General features: G+C 44.0%; 1 protein-coding gene across 1 annotated transcript in view; it reads left to right on the forward strand.

Annotated features, from left to right (window-relative positions):
* The window catches only part of LOC147716922 (corticotropin-releasing hormone receptor 1), a 1,353,112-nt gene that overhangs the window by 767,494 nt on the left and 562,048 nt on the right, over window positions 1-23,570 (forward strand). The window contains exon 5 of the mRNA XM_086919826.1: window positions 2,142-2,262. Within this exon, the coding sequence (XP_086775952.1) occupies window positions 2,142-2,262 (121 nt within the window). The remainder of the gene's footprint in view (window positions 1-2,141; window positions 2,263-23,570) is intronic.

Genomic DNA, 23,570 nt, shown 5'->3' on the forward strand with positions numbered 1-23,570 from the left:
TAAAGGATTTTAGTACATTCCCAGCTAAACACTTTCTTAAATTATGGTAGCTGGCAGAGCAACAGCAGGAACTCACCTATCAGTGAAGTGATATACTTTTCCCTCAACAAATGTGGCATAAAAAGGTCCTCGTTCTCCATTTAAAATTTATTTTATTTATTTATTTATTTATTTAAAATATTTATAGAGCGCGGCTGTCACCTGGCAGGTATCCTGGCGCTAGTAGCTACTCCTGGGGTTTATTGCCGGGGGGAAATAAACTGTGGCTAGCTGGTTTAAAGGGGTAGAGGAAAGAGCCATGTTTTGATTCGTTTCCTAAAGGGGAGGAGATGGGAGATTTGGCGAATATCGACAGGCAGACTGTTCCAACACCCTTCAAATAGGAATCGGAGAAAGGATTTGGCCTAACGATTAGGTCGGTCGAGCTCAAATCTGGGAATCTGGGTTCAAGTTTCGGCAATGCTCAACATCCTGTGATTCGGGCAAATCACTTAATCTCCCTGTGTCTAACAAAAGTATATGTGTCCTGGTGTAATGCAACTGAGTCTCACGTAAAGCGATCTAATACTTTTGTGTGATAAAGAAAGGAGGGGAACTCAATATACCCTGTGGGCTTGGGCAAATACTGAAAATTAAAAAAGTGCCAGCAAGGGATTTTACTTGAAGGAATAATTAGCAGATAACAGATTAGCAACTTGTCGTCTATATTAATCTGTTCCAACTCAATCGATATCTGATCAAATTTAAACTGTACGTCTATCAATTAGACAAAGAAACATTTAAATGAAATGGAAGCAACACCGGAAATCTTTTTTATCAAAAAAAATTATTTTATATATATTTCGAGCAAAATTTCATGGGGTACATTTCAACAGTAAAAACTGATCATAATACTTTCAAATGAACAAGAAATTTAGAAATTATTCCTATAATTCATCTGAACAAAAAGTTCAAACCAGTACATACAAAAACAAATTACTCTTATTTTTCTTAAAGTAAAGGTCACTTGTGTAGTTAATAGTAGATGAAGTAATGGACTCAGTAGTCGACGTTTTGGTCTTTTGTTGTATGACTCCTTCCTCAGGACAAAAAACATAAGCATATAGCTGGGACCCCCTAGAAAGAGATAATGTAAACCATTACTTATATGTCCCAACAATTTTGAAACTTTATATTCTTATCAAATAACCCGTGTGCAGCAGACAACCAAAATGTCTCTAATGATATCACATTAACATAAACTTGGTCCCATAAACAAACAAAATTCATTATAGCAAGGTAATTAGCTAAATTACTTTTTTTTGTTGGTAATTCATTTATATTAAACAAATTCATTCGTATTAAACAAATTGTCTCATAAATCAGCTTACTTTTTTGAGTCAATCCTGTTGTTAACTTTAAGACCAATATAATCTTAATAGACTCTTAGCAGTAGTCTTGATAATCTAGGATTAAAAAATCGGCATATTAAGAGATTGTAACTCGAAGTACGGGCAATTATTTTTGTGAAAAATACAGGTAAAACCTGTCAATTTTGATAAGGGTTGTGGGGGGCAATGCCAGGTATTTACCAGAACATGCATATATTGGTGTGGTAAGCACCAAACTCAGCATAATATTCCCTAAAAAACTCATTGACCGAACTTGACAAACTCATTGAAAGCGGATTCAGATGTGATAAATATCACACCAATTACAGGTGAGAGCCCCAGGGCCTTAATCAAACTTTTCTTGTAAATACTCCATTAACTATAATCTTTCTATGATCTCTAGAATGCTTTTTGATCTATTGCTGCCAAAGGGTAATTGTCAGGCTTAGTAAACTTCTTGACATTTATAAAATGGTCTTTTTTTCGAGGCAACGAGCTCTTGTCAAATGTTCTTAATTGACAAAGTTGAAACTCCCTGAATCACTGCACATACTGACAAATATATCTACTCTTCTTTGCTCTATTTTTACATCCTTCTCCTTCTTCCGTGAATGAGAATGGGTGTTTTCTTCATGTAAATCAACAAACACAAAGAAAGCATTTTACTAGTTCAGACTTGTAGCTATTGGAGTAAGGAGGTGAGGGTGGGGTGGCAGCTGAATTCAATGGGAAGATGTCTTACTTCCATTCTCCACTTCCGTTTCCTCGCAGGAGTATCCGGTGCCTGCGGAACATCATTCACTGGAATCTAATCACGGCCTTCATCCTGCGCAATGCCACCTGGTTCGTGATGCAGCTGACTGTGAGCCACGAAGCCCACGACAGCAATGTGGTACGTACCAGCCCCCTGTGGCCTCGAGTGTGGTTATTGTTTCATGCTGCTGCTCTAGGGATTGCAAGAAACCAAAGCATGGCCAAGCAAAAGATCTTACTTGTCTGACAAATTTCCCGAAAAATATTTCCCTGCATATATTTCCCAGTTTTCCAAGCTTAATTTTGCGCCCAATCTTTTTCCACCCTGTAATGATGTACTTCTCTGTTCAATTTTCTATTTCGTCGCTTTTCTACTGATTTCCAGGCATATCCTCACTTTGTTATACCGCAAATCACTCTAATACCTTCTGGCGAAGGAGAGGTATATAGAACTGTGTAATACATAAAAAAAATACATATTATCTCAGCATTTCCACAGAAAATGCGCTCATCGTCTTCATTTTCAGGTTGACATATAGAGTTTTGCATTTTAGGTTATCAATTTTGTCAATGTAACATTGTGCTGTTTGACATTGGTAAGCTTTGACATTTACATTCTGTTTCATACAATACATTCGGAACACTGTAATTACTTGTACAAAAACTCATTGATGGGAAGGGGAGAGGAAAAGGGCAAGGGACATATAACAAGAGGAAGACAAGTTGATTTCGAGATACCGAGGTGCAACCTGAGCGTGGGACACTCTTTCTGTGCATTGTGTAATCCTGCCCTGGCATGAGTGTATCCCCTTGGTACATAAACGAGTATGACTGTAGAAAATAGTGGAAATATATTGAAATAAACTACACGTCTAGCCACTCAACTTCAAGCTGGAAAAATAATATTGATGTAAAATAAAGCACAACATGTCAGGAGCCAAAAAAATATATAGTGTGTTAGAAATAGGGGTCTCTAATTGGCGGAGGTAGGTACCTTTGTCCAAGTAGGGACCCTTGCTTCTAGTCAGGGTAAGGGTGATACACACTTTAGATAAGCCCTGCTCACCCATTGGCAGCTTGGCATGAGCAGACAGGCTTATCCCAAAGGCAACGTGTGAAGTATTTGTACTCATAACACAAAGTAATACATTGAAAACACCACAAAGGGACACACACCGGTTTAGAAAATAAGATTTTTTATCTATACCAAACAAGACCTAAACGACAAAAATGCAACAAACATATATCAAAATAGCACTTAAAACAGTTACTTTCAGAAGAAATAGCACTTGTAGAAACAAATAGCTTCACCTAGGGCTATTACAACATTGTTACAGGCCTACATCCAAAGTACGTCGCTGACCGTGACGTGTGCGACGTTGAGCATGGAGTCATACCGACCTCCAAAGAACAGTACCTTGGAAAACAAAGTACATGGATGACGCATGGCGTTTTGGAGGGGAGGCATCGGTGCTGAGGTTGAGGCCTATTTCCTGGTAGCCATGGGGAGGTGAGGCCTCATGTCCGCGTGGAGGTGACACCTCGAGTGTAGGACAGGGGAAGTTGGCAGCATCGGCGACGCAAAGTCGAAGAGTTTGTGAAGTCACCTTTGTCGGTTATCGGCTCCGCAATAACGGGATGCAGACAATGGGGGTGACGGTGTAGGTGTGAGCTCTGGGGTCAGGAATGTGATAACTGCAGGCGTGGGCAAGCATCAAAGGAAGTCGGAGATGTGGTGCAGGCAGGGGCGTGTGTCATGCCCTTCATGGGTGGCGCCCCTGGCCTCGGTGAAGGTCGCAGCATCACTGGCAGCGTCACTGATGGCATCAGAGTAGTTTCTCTTGATTTATTTAAGTTTCTTCCAGCTCCCAACAGCAGGAACAACCTCCCAAAGCCCAAAACTGGAATAGACATCTCCTGCCAGGTCAGAACTCCCAGCAGTAGGGTTCAGGGGAGCTGGTGGTGAGGTTTTTGTGTCCCTGAGACTTCAGAACAGGAGGCCTGCACACATAAGCACTTGGATAATCTTCTCCACACTTCAAAGGGGTAGTACTCCTCCTTACAGCTCTCCAGTTCTTCTCATTGGAAAAAGGTTCCTCTTGAGTCCAGAAGTGATCTAATTCTTTGGGTTTAAGGTCAGATACTTATACCCCATTTTGTATTTGTTCTGTTTGTGGCAATAGTCTCTGAGCCCAGTCCAAACCAGTACTGTCCTCTCCAGTGCATCATGACCACAGGCGGTGGAGCCAGCATTGTGCAAAGGAGACACAGCCTATTCAGGAATAAATGAAACTCCTCCCACCACTCGAAATGCTGTCACAGTCTATTCAGTTCAGCTTTGAGTCACCCGGGAGAGGCAGGACACACTTAACCCCCCCCGACCCCCAGTGAATGTCTACAGTGAATGCACATCCCCACTCCAGCCCGTCACTCTAAAACAAAACAGTAAATATTCAAACGGGGAGAGGCTCACACAGAATGGTTTAATAAGAAAATGCCTACTTGATGAAGTAAAAGACACAGAAATTATGGACGGAATGCAGACCAAATCAAAACATTTGCCCCCAGTCAAAAGATCTGGGTTAAATCCATTGTTCTTTTGTTCACCTTGCCACCCCAGTTTATACCCAGCCATATGCAAATCAGACTTGATCCTGTGCCTCATGGGAACAGTCCAGCCCAAACTGCTCAGCTAGGCCCTCCCTAAACTGGAAACAATCATCCTAGGACCGGTTTTCACCCCTCCTCAGCCAGGCTAGCTTGACTCCTGTGACACAGTGAGCCTGGGACCCACATCTGGCCATACCTGGCACACTTAAGGGCAAGAAAGCAAAAGACACACACATGATGAATGGACTGCAGAACAGATCAAAACATTTGCCCCAGTCACCAGATCTGGATTAGATCCATTGTTCTTTTGCTAACCATGCCACCCCAGTTTGGACCCAGCCATATGCAAATCAGTCTTGAACCGGTGCCTCGTGGGAACAGTCCAGCCTGAACTGCCAAGTCAGGTCCTCCCTGGCCTGGAAACAAGTATCCTAGGACCGAATTCAGGGTTTCACCCCTCATCAGTGAGACTATCTTGAATCCAGTGGCACAGTGAGCCCGGGACACACACTTGCACATGTGATGCACTTAGGGTGAGAAAGCAAAAGACATACAAATGATGGATGAATGCAGAACAAATCAAAACATTAATTCCCAGTCAACATATCTGGGTTAAATCCATCGTTCTTTTGCTCACCATGCCACCCCAGTTTAGACCCAGCCATATGCATATCAGTTTTGACCCTGGGTCTCAAAGGAACAGTCCAGCCCGAACTCCCAAGCCATGTCCTCCCTGGATTGGAAACAAGCATCCTAGGACCTCTTTTGGGGATATACCCCTCATCAGCCAGGCTGGCTTGAATCCAGTGGCACAATGAGTCGGAACCCACATCTAGGCATACCTGGCACACTTAGGGCAAGAAAGTGAGAACATTATACTTGGTTATATTTATTTTATATAACCACAGAATTTCATCTTAGGCAAATACGGTTTACAATAGAAATACATTTCAATATCAAAAGTGGACACTAAGTGCAATTTTCAGACTTTGTTATGTTAAACTATGGGAGGAAGAAAACATTCAGCATACAGATAGGTAACATCAACTCACAACACCAGTCTTTGGGAGATAGGATCAGCATTGGGTAAGGTTCAGGTCAGCACCAGCTGTACACCACCAGCTGCACAGGGACGGCCGTATGAAGGGTGCAAATGTGTGTCGGGCTCCCAATACAACCCAATGGAGAATAGGGCAATCAGACAGAGGCTGCTTACAGGTAAGTAGCAGCAGCTGGAGGGGCTGGTCTCTGGGGATTGAAGCAAGCACTGGGCAGGGTCCAGAGCAGCACCACCAGCAGTAGAGGGGCGGCCGGGTGCAGGGTGCCAAGACAGCATTGGGTGCCCAATGTTAGGCAATGGAGAAAGGTCAAATCGAAAAAGGGCTGCAGGCTTGAGCCAGGAGGCTGGTCGAAGGAAACCAACAGCTGGAGAAGTAAGTTGCAATGCTTGGGGACGTAGGGACATCTTTGGTCTGCATCACCAAATGCCATTGCCAGTGGGTGCAAAGGTGTCTTTTAATGTTAGAAACGGCTTACTGGAGCAGGTCACGGTTGAGGGGGTCACCGTGTTGATACTTCAGGTGACACCCAGGAGTTCGGGAGGGGTCAACCCACAATGGACTCAGACTCTGGAGTGTTTGGGTACCTCCCTGGAACTGGTGATCCACTTAGACTCAGGCTGGAGGTGTAGAGTGCAGAGTTTGAACCAGGAGCAGGGTTTTGCAATTCTTCAGCTCACAGAGGAAGCTTGTTGCTGGTGAACAAATCCGCTGTTAATGGGAGATCTTGATCTTTGTCAAAGGCAGGCAGTCCTCATAGGATTTTGGAGGTCAGTGGGCTGGAGGATGAGTCGTGTTTTTGCACTGGATCATTGAGGATGCAGACAGGCTGGTAGGGCTGGAGACAAGTCAGAAGTTATCTGCAGTCTTATCTGCTGGTGCGGCTCTATGGTGTCTGGCTCTTCTTAGGTCATCAGAAACTGCAGTTCAGTGTCTAATGATTCCAACTAACTATTAGATTTAGCGGCATTACAAGGGAGTGACAGGTAATGGCCAATGGGCCCTTTACCTGGGGTGTCTAGCCATAGCCCTGTTTCGATACTTACCACCAGCTTCGAGATGGTGAGCACTGAAAGTGTACTTCATATCGCCTCCAGCACCTTAGGAGTAGAGTGGGCAAAATGGGGCATACCTCTTACTCCTGCTGAGTTTTACCTCCTCATCTCCTGCTCCTTCTAACAGGAGAAGCAGCGGTTGCGTTATAAAGGCAACAAGGCACTTGAAGCTTCCTGCCACAGATAGCTCTTCCTGACCAGGGAGAGGTTAAACACCTTCACCCAGGACAGGCCTTGTTCTTGGCCTCTGAGCTCTAATGTGCTCACCCTATGAGGTCAGAAAAATTACTGGTGGTAGCAGGTTGGCTTACGCCACTCAGTGACCACACTAAGGGTTGGTAGTTCTAAGGGGTCCTCTGTGTGCAAGTTTAATAGATCTGACAATGGAATCCGTGCAGGTTTATATTACGAGAGGTTTGGTATCAAACATCCCATACTTCAGTCAAGCCATCATGGAGCTGGCAAACTGGTAATGATGAGTGTCCAGCCCATGTACTCACTATGGCTTCTCTGGTCACTTACAATATGCAGGAATCAACATGGATATTGCAGGGGCATATTTGCTCATGTGGATATGCCCTCAAAGGAGATAAAGTGCACCCTGCCCTAAGGTGAAGGCCTGCAAGATGAGTGTCTTACTTATATCTTATAACACTACTGTAGATTGGGGGTCAGAAGGGAAAAAAGTTTATAGACTAGTGGGTGTGTATTCCCTTAACATCAACTACATACCACAAAACACACCTGTAGTCTTGTCCATGTGTATTAAATCAGTTTATACAATTTTGCCATTTCTCTCTCAAAACTAAGTAAAGTGATATATGTCACTTCAAGGGGGAAGACATCCCTTAAGGATAAGACCCCTCACTCACCCAAGGGTGACATGCTTCATCATATGGGTCCTCCTTACCATTATTTGAAAACCTAGTCAACACTGGGAGCTACTACTTCAAGAATTTAAGGAAGGAGCTCAGAGATGTTTTTTAGGAGAAGTATAGTAATCCCATATGTGAGATGATAGGTGTAGTGAGGTTGGCAGCGCTGTGTGAGAAAAAAAAAGGTGAATTCAAACTGCCTAAGTAGACTCCACTGTTACTCACTTTATTCTAGTGTGCTACCTGACAGGATTAAAAATGAAACAGCACAGTGGTATAGATATACAACCACTGTCACTTATGTGGTCAACATGTTTCAGCCTATTGATCAAAACCCTTTGTATCAGCGGCTTTCTTCAGGACCAGATGTAATTGTGTAATTGCTGCTGCAAACAGTGAAAAATAATAATAACATTTATACAACACCGGTATTCCTGTTTTTCTTTCTTTATCAGGTTATACCCAGGTTATCTATGGAATAGAGAATTCAAGAGAGGAACACAAAGGCAAAAACAATAAATCACATGGTTGTATGAACATTGTGCATTAGTCACTATGTCATCCATTTCTTTATACTTTTTATGGTCACATATAAGGACTTACCCTCATCTGTAGGATAGCCCTGCCTCACCTCTACCAGACAGGCTGCTCTGGAGGGAGGCCCCGCTCTGCGGGAAAAAAGGAAAAATAATAAGTAGCGGAAGAGGTGTCAGTATATGTACACCCTTTCCACTACATTCCTAATTACTCTAACAATCAGGGGGTAGGTAAGCACATCTAGGTGTGGCATTCGCATCGACCCCGCGCCAAAAAAAACAAATTGTCTCTATTAGAAGCAAAACAATGGCAAGATAATTTAAAAAAAGGAAAGTTACCAACTAACTTAAAACTTCTATAGGGGTAATGTTTTCAATTCGCTAGAGAGACGTCCCTCTTACTGATGTAATGCTAGCCCAGATCACTCACCTGTCCGTTGGTACCTCCCGGGGCAAGCTCTTTCGAGTTACGAGGTACCGACGGAAAGGTGAGTGATCTGGCCAGGAATATATGGTTAGCGTAAACTTGACCGCTAGCATTACTTAGTAAGAGGGACGTCTCTAGCGAATTGAAAACATTACCCCTATAGAAGTTTTAAGTCAGTTTGTAACTTTCTATTTTTAAAAATGTCTCGCCATTGTTTTGCTTCTAATAGAGACAATTTGGCTTTTTGGCGCGGGGTCGCTGCGAATGCCACACCTAGATGTGCTTACCTACCTCCTGATGATGGTTAGAGTAATTAGGAATGTAGTGGAAAGGGTGTACATATACTGACACCTCTTCCGCTACTTATTATTTTTCCTCTTTTCCCGCAGAGAGGGGCCTCCCTCCAGAGCAGCCTGTCTGGTAGAGGTGAGGCAGGGCTATCCTACAGACGAGGGTAAGTCCTTATATGTGACCATAAAAGTATAAAGAAATGGATGACATAGTGACTAATGCACAATGTTCATACAACCATGTGATTTATTGTTTTTTGCCTTTGTGTTCCTCTCTTGAATTCTCTATTCCATAGATAACCTGGGTATAACCTGATAAAGAAAGAAAAACAGGAATACCGGTGTTGTATAAATGTTATTATTATTTTTCACTGTTTGCAGCAGCAATTACACAATTACATCTGGTCCTGAAGAAAGCCGCTGATACAAAGGGTTTTGATCAATAGGCTGAAACATGTCGACCACATAAGTGACAGTGGTTATATATCTATACCACTGTGCTGTTTCACTTTTAATCCTGTCAGGTAGCACACTAGAATAAAGTGAGTAACAGTGGAGTCTACTTAGGCAGTTTTAATTCACCTTCTATTTTCTCACACAGCGCTGCCAACCTCACTACACCTATCATCTCACATATGGGATTACTATCCTTCTCCTAAAGAACATCTCTGAGCTCCTTCCTTACATTCTTGAAGTAGTAGCTCCCAGTGTTGACTAGGTTTTCAAATACTGGTAAGGAGGATCCATATGATGAAGCATGTCACCCTTGGGTGAGTGAGGGGTCTTATCCTTAAGGGATGTCTTCCCCCTTGATGTGATATATATCACTTTACTTAGTTTTGAGAGAGAAATGGCAAAATTGTATAAACTGATTTAATACACATGGACAAGACTACAGGTGTCTTACTTATATCCCATGCAGTGTCTGTGGGCATGGCACACAGGAATGTGTGCCATGTTGACACTTCAGTTTTGTCGGCACAAAGACACGCAGGCTGCAGTGGCAGTTTGCATGTGCTTGGTGAGGTGTCCCCTGGGGTGGCACTATTCGTGCTGCACCTCTTAGGGACCCTTCCTAAACCACAAGGCCCTTGGTACCAGGGTTACCTTTTACTAGGGGCTTATATGTTAGCTAAAGTGGGGCCAAATGTGGAAGCAATAGGTAAAGTTTAGGGAAGGAGCTTTGGCACAAGGGACCTGGTAGGCAGGAACCCTGTGCAATTCCAGTCGAAAATACATAATTTTCCAGGCAAAAAATGGGGGGTAACCATGTCCAAAAGAGTCACTTTCCTACACAAATAATGCTAAATTCTATTCAAATTGCACAGGTTTTTAAATCCCTTTATTCAGTAAAAGTCAGTTGAAAGATGAACATGTGACATCATCTATTACATCAACAAATCCAACAAATGAGCCGGCCGCCACCGCTTCTCCTGCGTCTTCTTCCTGGCTTTTTGTAAGAAACAGGAAGCCGGAGGCACCAGGGCTCACACGCTCCCCACAGCCAATCAAATTACTTCAATGTAGTGTCCTGACACGGCGCTCAGCGAGGGACTGTAGGGGTGGGCATGTTCTCAATGCAAGTTGTGATGCAGCATGCATAGAGAAGGGGTAAAGACTGGTTTGGGCTGCCCGAGAGTTCTGACCAAACAGTCATTACGCACTTAGGGGGGTGTACCCTCCTACCTTGCTCTTCAGTCCCACCCTGCCCCCTCACGCAAGCTGCCACAGCAGGAGGACACGATAATATGATTATAACATTAGTTATTATCATTTTATTTTTTCCTTTCTTTTGCTGCTCTGAGGCAGTGGGGTGACGCTCCTCTGCCTTAGTGGAGGAGCCACCACTGCCTCTCGGGGTGATTCATGCTCAATATTAAATCCTATTAACATAACATAACATAAATCCTCGAGTTAAACTTCATATGAAGCATTGATTAGCAATATATTTATACATTAACAAAAATGGCATATTTTTGTTTAATAGTATTACATTTTTAAAAAAGCAATGCATGTGTTTGAGTAATGCTTAGTACAATGTTGACGATTTGCTTATTTCGCGGATTTGACTATTTATAAGAGTGTTGAAATGTTAATGGAATAGTATTGTAAATCTTGCTCATCGTTTGTGTTTATGCTACTTAAATTTAACAAGTAGTACATGTTGTCTTATTCGTGCTTTCACCTTTGAATATGTTTTGTAAATCATAATTTATATCATTCAGGATATACAGTCAAAACAAAAAAGAAAAAATTAAATACACACACGCATATGCAGGCAGCACACCAACAAAGTGAAACTCAGAATTTTTGCAATTAATAATAATGATTTCTCAATCAATCAGCAATTTGTGGAGCGCTGCTTATCACCTGTGAGGGTATCCAGGCTCTGAGGAGGGGGGGGGGGGGGGGGGCAACTGCTGGGGCTTGTCAGTCGAACATATAGGTTTTTAGGCTATCTCTGATCTTCTGTAGGGTGAATGGAGCCCTGATGTGGAGTGGGAAGCCATTCCAGGTCTTGTAGAAGTGGGTCAGCACTTTGAACTGGCACCTTTTTTGGATAGGGAGCCAGTGCACTGCTTTGAGGTGGGGGGTGTTGTGGACTCTTCTCTGAAGGTAGAGGATGAGCCTATCTGCAGCATTTTGGATGGTTTGCAGTCCGCCCAGTAGTTGTGAGGTTATGCCCATGTAATGGGTGTTTCTGTAGTTCAGGTAGCTGGTGATGAAGACTTGGGTGATGTTGCATCTGTGTTGAAGGGGAGCCATTTGAATATTTTCTAAAGCATGTGGAGGGTGAGGAAGCAGGCTGAGGAGATAGTTAATCTGCTTCTTCACAGTATGCTTGTTGAGTATGATACCGAGTTTTCTGGCATGTGAGTGGGCACGGGGCCCAGTTCCTCTGGTCAGCAGGAGTTGTCCCATGGGGAGGTGTTGCACTCGAAGATAAGTACCTCTGTTTTGTCTGCGTTGAGTTTGAGCATTTGTTTTGCATCCAGATGGCTATGCTGGTCATGCACCTGTGAAAATTGTTTTGGTTGTTAGAGGGGTTTGAGGATAGAGATGATAGAGAGGAGAAGCTGAGTGTCATCAGCATATGATAAATATGATATGATAAACATAGGATTTGACTAGAGTGGCCAGAGGGGACATGTATGTATTAAACAGAGTTGGACTCAGTGAGGACTCTTGGGGAACACAAAATATAATGTTCTTTGGGCTTGAGGTGGAAGTCGGGAGGAGGACACTCTGGGTTCTTCTGCCGAGGAGGGCCCACTCCATTTATGGACGTTTCATTGGATCCCCATCTTGTGAAGTCCATGTAGGAGGGTGTAATGTGATACAGTGTCCAAGGCTGCCGGAAGGTCAAGGAGGATCAGGGCTGTGGTTTCCCCCAGGTCTAGGAGAGATCTAATGTCATCTGTAACTGCAATTAGGGAGGTTTCTGTGCTGTGATAAGTGCAAAATCCAGATTGGGACAGATGCAGGAGGTTGTCGATCTCTAGGTGGTTGGAGAGTTGTCTGTTTATTGGTTTCTTCTCCAGGATTTCTGTCAGGAATGGGAGCAGGGAGATGGGCTGGTAGTTCTTAAGTTATTTTGGGTCAGTGGTAGTTATTTTTAGCAGAGGTCTTACTCTTGCATGTTTCTATCCTTCTGGGTAGGAGGCAGAGGGGATGGATGGGGATCCAGGTATTTATATTTTGGACAGCCACCTTGTGGTCAGTGGTTGTGTCCGGGGGGGGGGGGGAGAGGAAAGGTGTTGAGGGTGTTGATCTGTAGATTTTCCATTACCCTCCTCCATCTCCTATGGGTGGTGCTGGTCTGGTTGGTGGCTGTGTTGGGGGTGGTGGAGATGGCGAAGTGGACGATTGAGTGGTCAAACCAGGAAATCTCCATAGGTGTGGCTATATTTGATTCTGTTGCTGGCTGTATAGATTGGGTCTAGAGTGTGTCCAGCTATGTGTGTGGGGTCGGTGACGATTTGGGTGAGACTGAGGTTGTTCATGCTCTCTATTAAGTTTGCCTGCTGGCGTTGCTTGGGTCTTTGATGTGGAAATTCCGGTCTTCGAGGAAGATGAAGTTCCCCTAGCATATGGCCAGGGGGCAGGGAAGTCAGAGATGTCCTTGCAGAAAGCAGGCTGTGGTCCTGGTGGTCTTTATGCCAGGGTGCCCCTGATGGTGGACTTGCTATCTGTGTTGAGTTTTAAATTGAGGTGTCCATAAAGGGGGTGGTGTTGGCGGCTGCAGTGCAGTGGAGGAACTCTTTGTGGATGATGGCTATACCACCTCCATGTTTGTTGACTTGGTCTCGGTGTATGATCCTGTAGCTAGTGGGAGTCGGAGTGGGAGCGGTAGTGGCAATGTCCGGTGCAGAAATGTAGTTGAGCCATGTCTTGGTGGGGAAGATGATGTCGGGGGCGAGGGGGGGGGATGGTGTCCCAGATTTCAGTCACATGTTTGTGGAGTGATCGGACATGGTTCAGGAGGCATTGGGTTTCCCTTTTCTTCCAGTGGGTATGGGCTGGGTTCCGAGGGGTTTGAGACGACATTGCAGGAGAATCGGCAATGATGGCAGGAGAAGGGTCTTGCCGTGGATCTTGGGAAAATGAGGCTGCAGAGGTTGCTGCAAGATCCTGGTATCAGGGATGTTAACTCAGCTCTGGAGTAGCTGCACGTGATTAGAGATCTAAGAGGCCTGGAGCTGGGCGTGGTCCAGGCATGGATGGGTACAGATGGGGTTGCCTTTGGCTCTCCAGTTGTGCACCAGCAGCGTGCCCACTGCCCGCATCTGAACAGCAGCCTCTAAATATGTAGGTTCCTCCTGGGAGGGGGAGAGTGCTGGGCTGGGTTAGGAGAAGATGAGAAGAGGGAGGGGAAAGAGGTTAAGTTTAGGCAGTAATCAGAAAAGACAATTAGGAAAAAATACATTTGCATATTTGCTGTAGACAGTGCCGTCATCTACATTCACCTCATTGTATAAATTACAAAAATTAATTAAAACATAACTAACATAAAAAAACGTAACATATTTGTAGCATAATTGTAAATATTGCAGTTACCTTTTGTTAGAAATGGGGTTTCTGTTTGTCTAGGGTAAGCCCAGGCAGAACCCACCACTCAGGGTAAGGGAGTTACACACCCAAGATAACCCCTGCTCTCCCTCTTAGTAGCTTGGCAGAGCAGTCAGGCTTATCAAAGAGGCAATGTGTAAAGCATTTGCACAACACACACACCAGTGACACACCAAGCACACGACAAAAGAGACTCCACACAAGGGTATATAAAAAATATGCTTTGTATTAGACCATACATCCCTGCATAGTATGTAAAGACACTTTAGACCACATAACATAAGTCGCTGTATCGCGAGGCGATTGTCATGAAGGGGCACATAAACCAGATAAGCCCATAATTACATATATTACTGTGCCACTAGGCACTTGTCATGATATCATACAGTTTCATAAATCACTTGGCCAATTGGGCCATTGTCATAACATTATAAGATAGTGTAGTCATGAAATGCTGGGAGGTTGTATACATTAGAAAATCACCATCTCTGAACATCCTATCATTTAGGCTAAGAATGCTTATCCTACTATGAAGGTAGGCCCCGTAGGCCACAGCAGCACCTGCGCACCTACCATGGATTGGGGGCGGCAACCTTTCTCAGCAGGGGTCTCCGCTGAGGTCTCTCCCTGCCACCATTTCCACTCCTCAGGTGCCACCAAAAGTGATTCCGAAAAGAGGTTGGGGCGGGTGACCTCACTGGGTTCCCTGCTTCTAGCCAGGATCACCCGATTTCTTCACGGCAGCTGCCCACCATCACCCAGGGCAGCTGCTGGGGAAATGGATATCCAAGGGCACAGGGGCAGAGCTGGACCTTCGTCAAGGGTTCCCTTCCCTGCTTGGTACCAGGTGCAGGGGCAAATGCTTTCTGGGGCGCTCCCTTCTCAGGACTCCAGAGGTTGGAGCCTCCAGTGGTGGTGAGTGGGAGGGGTCAGGGGTGTTCCTTTGCTGCAGCACAGCTGCGAGGCTCCTGGCTATCAGCGTGACATCCTGCTGGGCGTGGCTGCCTCGCTGTCCGCAGGTGTCCTCGGTGGTGCCTAACAACGGCACTGTGGCTTTGCAAGGGCTCGCAGATGAGCAGCTATGCCTCTCTTTCTCTCACTGGCCTCAGGAAGGGGCTATTGACTGGTGGATTTTGTTGGGCGGAGCTCAGGGGACAGAAGTATACAGCGCTCACCAGGCGCTTACTTCCCTGCAGTTTTGCTGCCCCCAGCGGCATGGGCTGAAACCCTCCCCAGGACTCCTCTAGTGAAAGCAGCCCTCCCCCAGACACACTGTCCAGGGGGCGGAGCATTAGCTCTCCTTCCAGCTGGAAGAGTAAAGCATTTAACACACAATTTAGTTTAAAGTAGAGGGCGAACAACACAGCGCTCACTACGCTTAATAATTTAGTGATCACCTCCTCAGCTGGGGGTTGGCAATCCAGCGCTGAGGGATTTTCTGGAAAAGCACACCAACTCCCCATGCAGCACAAGGGAGCTTAGCCGAAGATCCACAGATCGTGTGAAGCTCCAGGAGTTAAAAAAAAAAAAACAGAGCCCACAGGAGGAGACTTTGATGTACCTGAGTCTTCAGAAACAGGAGGCAGCACACATAGGCCCTTGGATATTCCCTTCCAAACCAGTATACTACAGCAGGGCAAACAGAATCAGTCCTTTTCCTCCACCACATACAGAAGCAGCAATTGCAGGCCAACCCACCCCTCACTCAAAAAAGATAGCGCTCCTCACACAGTCCACTGCTCTTCTTCTTGTCAGGGTCGTCTTGTTCCAGTAAGTAATCTAAAGTCCTAGGGTTTTAGGTGTAATACTTATACCCCAAAATGTCTTTGTTCTCTTTGTGTCAAGGGTGTCTGAACCCAGTCCAAACCAATTCTGCATTCACTGGCGCAGCATGAGCACAAGGGAGGAGACAGCATTATGCAAAAGAAGACACAGCCTATTCAGGTGTAAGTAACAATTCTCCCACCACTCTAAATACAGACCAGGTTTCTTCAGCCCTGGGCTGCGTCACCCGTGCAAGACAGGGCACACCTCAACCCCCCTCAGTGACTGTCACCCACACACCAGATGCTGAATACACAAACAGCCAGAGGCATACAGAATGGTGAAGTAAGAACATGTTCACTTTCTAAAAGTGTCATTTTCAAACACAGGATTTAAAAAACACCTCTACCAAAATGTGCTTTAGTAAATACTGGAGTTCAGGGACTCTAAACATGATGTTCCTATTTTGTTCCTATGTGAATTTACACATGAAAATATGTTACGGTGCAACCTCTGTATAAGCCTATCGGACAGATAGCCTTTTTAACAATGAAAAATGAAATACACTGTATTTCACTATCAGGGCATGTCGCACACACTAGTACATGTACTACCTTTCACATACACTGCACCCTGCCCATGAGGGTACCTTGGGCCTATCTTATGGGTGCCTTACATGTAAGGAAAGGGAAGGTTTGGGCCTGGCAAGTGGGTGTACTTGCCATCTCAACTGTGCGTACAGACACTTCAGTGGGAAGTCTGACATACATTTACAGGGCAACTCATATGGGTGACACAACCAAGTGCTGCAAGCCGTCTGGTAGCATTTGATTTACAGGCTCTGGCACAATCTGTGCATTGTACTATGGACCTACCAGTAAATCAAACATGACAATCATGGATAGCTAATCATATCCTAATTTACACAGAGAGCATATGCACTTTATCACTGATCAGCAGTGGTAAAGTGCCCAGAATCCTAAACCCAACTGAAACAGGGGGGTCAGAAAAATAGGAGGCAAAATGTTTGGGGCTGAAACCCGTCAATAGGGCCTGGTCTTACACCAAGATAATCATCTGGCAAACTGTAAACATAGCACATGCACATAAGCAGAAAATTACAAATAGGTAAATTTCAAATTAAACAAAACATATAACCCATGTCACATGCTACACTACACTACTCACAGACACATGGTAACACATGCATGTTGCAAACGTACACACACACGTATTTTTACAATCAGGAAACGGGCCAAGAGTACTCCTGAATTTCATGAGTAGGCCAGTGGTAGTATAGTTGTAAGTCAATCCTACTCGTAGCAAAATGTTTGAGAATCAGGCCCAATACGGATCAGTAAAGAGGTTGCACGAGAACCAGTAGGCAGATAAAATGCTTTCTAATAATCTTAAATGAACGTGCCTTACCTGTATCAAATCTACCTAAAGTAAAAATTCACTTTGATTTTTAGGTATCTAAAAGGTAGTGGTAAAAATAGCCCATAAACGAAGGTTATATCAACGTTTCAGTTCCAGAGCTTAATAATGTATCACAATAAATCTGTACTGGCCTGGGACTTTATAAACCATTTGGCTGGTAATTACCCACGAACATCCTCTACTTTGGTGAGCCTGGATAATTTAGCCCGACTTTCTGTGCCAACGTGCAGGAATTAAAAATGTGTCCATATCTTTACTGCTGCAACCCTTCTCTGATTTATATAGCAATGCAAAGTGATCCTTCATTGCACATTTAATTGCCCTGCAATTGGTTGTCCTCTCACCCGGAATTTTTCATTGCTCTAATTACCTTTACCATGTGTGTATTTATTTTACAAATTGGCCATTAATTGTTCTACTTTATTGCCACCTACACATAAAAGTGTTCTTCTTTATATCCTCCTACTCAGCAAGTAGGACTAATATATTTTGACATTGCTTTATTTAAATGCTTTCGTTTTTAAATGTGTGGAAAATATGTTGGCCAGTCATTGAGTAAAATCAAACTTTACTGCAAAAATGCATATGTGAGCAAGTTTAACATTGTCAAACTATAAAAGACTACCACTGTGGCATTCATATTATTTTTGGGGTATCCACAGATCAGAAAGGAGCCTCACGGTAATTTTTTCTTTTTTTGTGAATTTTATATAGAGCGAACTAGACCAGAGAAATCAGGTATCAAGGCGCTTTACATGAGCACCCATTACACTATAGACGGACACATTCATTTTTGTTAGGCACAGGGAGATTAAGTGATTTGTCCAGAATCACAGAACATTGAGCGTCACTGCCAAGGCTCAAACCTGGTTCCCCAGATTCAAGGTCAACAGCTTTAGCCATATGGCTACATCCTCTCCCTAAGTCTAATGCTATTATCTTTACAAAACATCCTTTGCATTTTTCATCATAATCTTCATAGCTCTCACAAAAACTAAAGTTGGAAGGTTAAACCATGGACCCTTAAAAATAGGTCACAAATCACCAGTTTCCTGCAGGAGGCTTACTGTAAGAAATTGTGTTGTTGGTTGAGTGAAGTGTTAACCCTGATCAGGCAACATCCACAATCCCTGCAGGGTAAACCAATAAAGTCACTAAATGAACCTTTGCTTAACCCTTTGGTAGCTGGCCACAAAACCAGTCAGGCTTAACTTAGAGGAAATGTGTAAAGTATTTATGCAGCACACAAACAGTAATAAAAGTGAAAACACAACACATGAAAAACCCAACACCAGTTTAGAAAACCAGTCAATTTTAATACATTATTTGACACCAAAATCACAAAAATCCAATCAGTGTAACCGAAGATTTAATTTTTTTAAATTTTAAGGTAAAAACTATCACCTAAAATATTAAAGCGACAACCTCAGACATCTAGGGCCCGATGTAGGTGGCCGTTTCAGGACATTTACCGACCGGTAACGGCCGATTTCGGCCGTTACCGACCAGTAAATGGCCAATCGGTATGTAGGGGCCTAAATCCAAGACCACATGTAGGTAAATCTACATTTACAGAATCGGTAAAATTACCGATTCGGTAAAATACCGATTCGGTAAATTTACCGATTCTGTAAATTCCATATGTAGGTGGGACTCTTCTGAGTCCCAAAGGCCTTAACGAATCAGTATTTTACCATGAAATCCAACTTCATGGTAAAATACTGATTCCGGTGTGCATGCACATGTGTGCATGCACACCTATGCCATGTGGCAGGCAGACCTGCCCCTAGGGCTTGTATGCCTGCCACATGGCACCCAAACCTGTTTAGGGGGTGCCAGGGGGTGTCAAAGTGACACCCCCTGCACCCTTGTGAAATTCGGTATTTACCGATTCGGTAAATACCGAATCGGTAAAGCCTATTGATTCCTATGGGCTTTGAAGCCCATAGGAATCAATAGGCTTTACCGATTCGGTATTTACCGAATCGGTAAATACCGACTTTTACCGATTGGGTAAAGAGGAACATCTGGATTCCCTACATACCCACCCCTCACATTTACTGATTCTTAATTACCGAATCGGTAAAATTCGGTAATTAAGAATCGGTAAATGGTACTTACCTACATCTGGCCCATAGTCACCTGTGACCAGTTTGAAGTTAAAAAATATGGCCCACCGCGATTGAGCACCGGTCAGATACAAAAAGTGGTTTGGGCCTGGTCAGAGCTGCCCATCGGACTTCGAAGAAATTTCAGCAAAAATTTCTTGAGAAGGTAAAGTTCATCAGGGAAAGGCTGGATTAGGTGTCCAAAGAGAATGCTTCGTCATCGGGGAGCTGCTGGACAAAGTTGTAGTGTAGATTTACACAGTCACAGTTAGTCTCTTTTTTGGAAGTTAAAAATCTCCAGCGGGGCGAGGCTTGAGACTGTAGCTGACGAGGGCTGTATGAGGTCAGATACCCCTTCTGCAAAAGATCTCTGAACAGGATTCGATGCTACAGAGAAGAACATAGAGGGAGCTACCGTGAAGTCAAGCCAACCGGCAATGCACCATGAGCAGCTCAACAAGCAGGTTGGTCCCGATCTGGTCTCGGTTCGCAAAGCAGTTTTTGTTCGAACATTTTCAAGTTTCATATTTTGGCTATCTAAGCACCTTTAGTACCACTTCCAAATATCTAGGACTGGAAAGGCAGAACTTGGAGGGTCAGGACTCATTCAGGGTGGGGCCAGGTGCAGGTTCAGGATGGAGGGAGCGTTTTCTATCCCCAAGGCTCTGATCAATCGGCCATCCTTGAGTAACTCTGGTAGTCATGGATTCAAGGGTAGGGATATATCCAATGGTGTAGATACTGGGCCTGTGTGCAGTAAGCATACAGAGGGATGTCTGGCATGCCCAACCCTCCTTGGCTAAGTGGTAGTGTAAGCAGCTCCCAGGAGACTCTCGCCTGTTTCCCAGCCCATATCATATCAATCATCAGGGATCTCATAGATTTGATAAAAGCTAGAGTGAGGAGGAGTTAACAAATAAATATAGTAGTTTGGGCAGCACAATCATTTTAGCAGTGGCTATTCTACCTGCTAGAGCTAGCGGCAGTCTAGACCAGATTTAAATTTTCTCTTTGATACATCTCACTGTTCGGCCATAATTCATGTCCCTGAGCTCCTGAACATCGCGACTCAGCCAGACACCTAGATATCTAACAGGACCCACAGCCCACTCTAGGGGATATTCCAGGTCAAAAGGGGCTGTGCAATCTGTTAAGGAGAACAGAGTTGATTTGGACCAGTTAATATGGACTACAGATAGCCCTCCAAATCTGGTCACCTCACGTAGCACCAGAGCAGTGTTCTCCACCGGGTTGTTTATGTAACGTGTCACATCGTCACCACAAAGTGAGATTAACAAGCCTCTCGATGTAAAACCCAGACCCCTGGCAGCATGATGTTAACGTATACGTGCTGCCAGGGGTTCCATTGTTATAGCAAAAAGGAGTGGTGATAAAGGAAACCCTTGTCTTGTTCCCCTGGTGATAGAGAAACTCTCGGATAGAAGGCCACTTACTTTCAGGCTGGCCGTAGGTTTAGTGTATAGAAGTTGGATTTGCCTAATGAATGCGGTACTGATATCTAGTCTAGCTAAGATAGTAAATAAGTACTCCCATTCAAGGGAATCAAAAGCCTTAGTGGTGTCTAGTAGCACAGCCAAAGCATGAGTTTGTGGGTTTAGATAATGAAGGACAGCAAAAAAGGCTTTTAAGTTGTGCGCAGTTGAACGACCTGGTATGAAGTCAGATTGATCGGGTCTGGCTATAAGGGGGAGAATTGGTTGTAATCTTTGTGCTATGAGTTTGACATGTATTTTATTATCAACATTTATGAGTGACAGCAGTCTATTTGAATCCCGACTGGTCCGGTCCTTGCCTGGTTTTAATAGTGTTAAGATCAGTGATTTGCGCATTGTTTGTGGAAAACACCCATTTTCCAGTGACTCTTTCTAAACATCAAGTTAGCTAGCATTGGAGCTAGCAATTCGCTGTATGTTTTGTAGAATGATGTGGTTAGGCCATCTAAACCTGAGGCCTTATAATTGGGCAGGCTATTTATAACATGTATAATGTCTTCCTTGGTGTAAGGTTCATTTAAATATTCTCTGTGTGCATTGCCCAACCAAAGCAGCTCTATGGGGTCTAAATATGTGTGGAGTTCTGCTGAATTGTTTGATATAGCTCAGTGTAGACGTTTGTGAGGTGTTCAAGTATTTGCTTGGAGCCCCTCGTTTATAGGCCAGTGTCGTCTTGGAGTTCAGTAATGTATACTGAGTTGAGTGGTGATCTAAGCATGTTAGCTGGGTTTCTGCCAGGACGGTCCCCCTCCCCATATTTCCTGCGGTGGGATGTTTCCCCAAAAACTTCACTTCTCTGCTTGCCTCTTCCTTGAATTCAGAGAGTTTAGACCTGAGTGACGCCAAGTGACATGCTTCCCACGTCTTGTAATATTGCTCTTCCACTTCTTTTATTTGCAATTCTAGTGATTTTAGTGATTGTCTAATAGATTTCAGAAAATCTGCTTGTTTAGCAATACAGCTGCCTCTAATTACTACCATGAATGCTTCCAGAGCATGCTCGCTGTGGACACCGAACCCTCGTTCCCACAAAAGTAATTACCTATGTCTGTTCTAATTTTCTCTTGGAATGCTGAGTCTAGCAACGCATGTGTGGGAGTCTCCAATTGAATACCCGCTTTGGTGTTGACATAACTGTAATTTGAAGCAGGCAGGGGGCGTGATGGAAGAATGCTCTGGGCAATAGACTGACATCCGTCGTCCATGCCACCACATCCCTGGTGACCAACCAATAGTCAAGCCTTGACCAGGCATTGTGGTGTGTAGTAATACAAGTATCCTCCATGCTTCCCGGATTCCTACTGCTCCAGATATATATCAGCCAATTATCATTAATAAGTGCATTGAGTGTTATGCTTGCCCTTGGGTGCAATTTACGTGTCGAGCCATGTCTGTCTAGGGTGTCTTTCAGTATAACATTGAAGTCTTTGCCCCAAATAATAGCATCACAGCCCAGCCCATCAAGGTGCACCCAGATTTCATAGAAGAATTCGAGTTCATCCGTGTGGGGACCATAGATGGCGGCCATCCCTATATCTACACCACCCGGCATGCCCCTAAGGATAACAAACCTCCCCTCTGGATCCAACAGTTCCTGTGTCGAAGCCCATTCCTGCCTGCGATGGGCCAGAACTGCCACTCCCCTGGCATAATTTGAATAAGCAGCACAATAGGTGTGCCCCCAATATCTATGTTGTAGCTTTACAGTTGATGTGGCACAGATGTGTTTCCTGAAGGATAGGAAAGCTTGAATCAACCTTGCTTTCCTTTGGTCATTTAGCCCTCTAATGTTCCAAGTTACAAAACTGTATGTCGCCATGGCATTTAGAATTTAGTGTGGACTGGCGAGTGGCACCGCTGACTGCTCTGATAGTGTAAAGTTGCCAGCCCAGTTTTTAATAACTGTTTTATAAGAGATGTATAAAATATGTGTAAGTCTTCTTTTAAATTTTAATGGAATATTGTTATTTGTAATGATTTTTATTAACTTTTAGTAGAACATTCTTAATCATGCAGCTAAGCCTTCACACTTGTTTAAAGATTTTTTATCTAAATAAACATAATCTTTTGACTTGACTTGACTTGACACTAACGTCTTGTGTCTTGTCTTCTTTGGGAGTTTGGAGGTCTTTAAAAAAGTAGGAACTTGAGTTCGGGCTTCTTGAATCACTTTACTAACGAAAAATTATGGACCTGCTTCTGTTTAGATAATAAACATGCTACGTAATCAAAAAATTATGCTTCATAATATAAACACATATTAGGGAGAGCTAAACCACCTAACTAAGGGGGTCATTAGGATGGCGGACGGACCTGCATCCGTCCACCAACCCCGAGGAAGAGGGACCGTCCGCATGGGCAGTGGCGGTTCCTCCATGCAAATTAGGATGTGACCGCCAACTTGGCGGTCACATCCTAATCTGACGGGGTCTTTTTCCAGTCCGCTGCAGTTAATCCGCATCCTCCGTGCCGCATCCGGTTGTAAAATCGGCAACTTAACTCTTGCTGCCTTTTTATTCCAAATAAATGACCTGATCATAGAATCAATCCTTTTTAAAAAACTGATGTTCACCTTAATCTGAATGTTAGAAAAAAGAAATATCAAAAGAGGTAAAATCAACATCTTAATGAGTGCCACTTGCCCTATCAAAGTTAAAAGAAGAACGGTCAATTTATCGAGTAATTTCTGGATCTTTATGT

Source organism: Lissotriton vulgaris, chromosome 5 (assembly GCF_964263255.1).
Source record: "Lissotriton vulgaris chromosome 5, aLisVul1.2, whole genome shotgun sequence".
Classification (NCBI taxonomy): Eukaryota; Metazoa; Chordata; class Amphibia; order Caudata; family Salamandridae; genus Lissotriton; species Lissotriton vulgaris.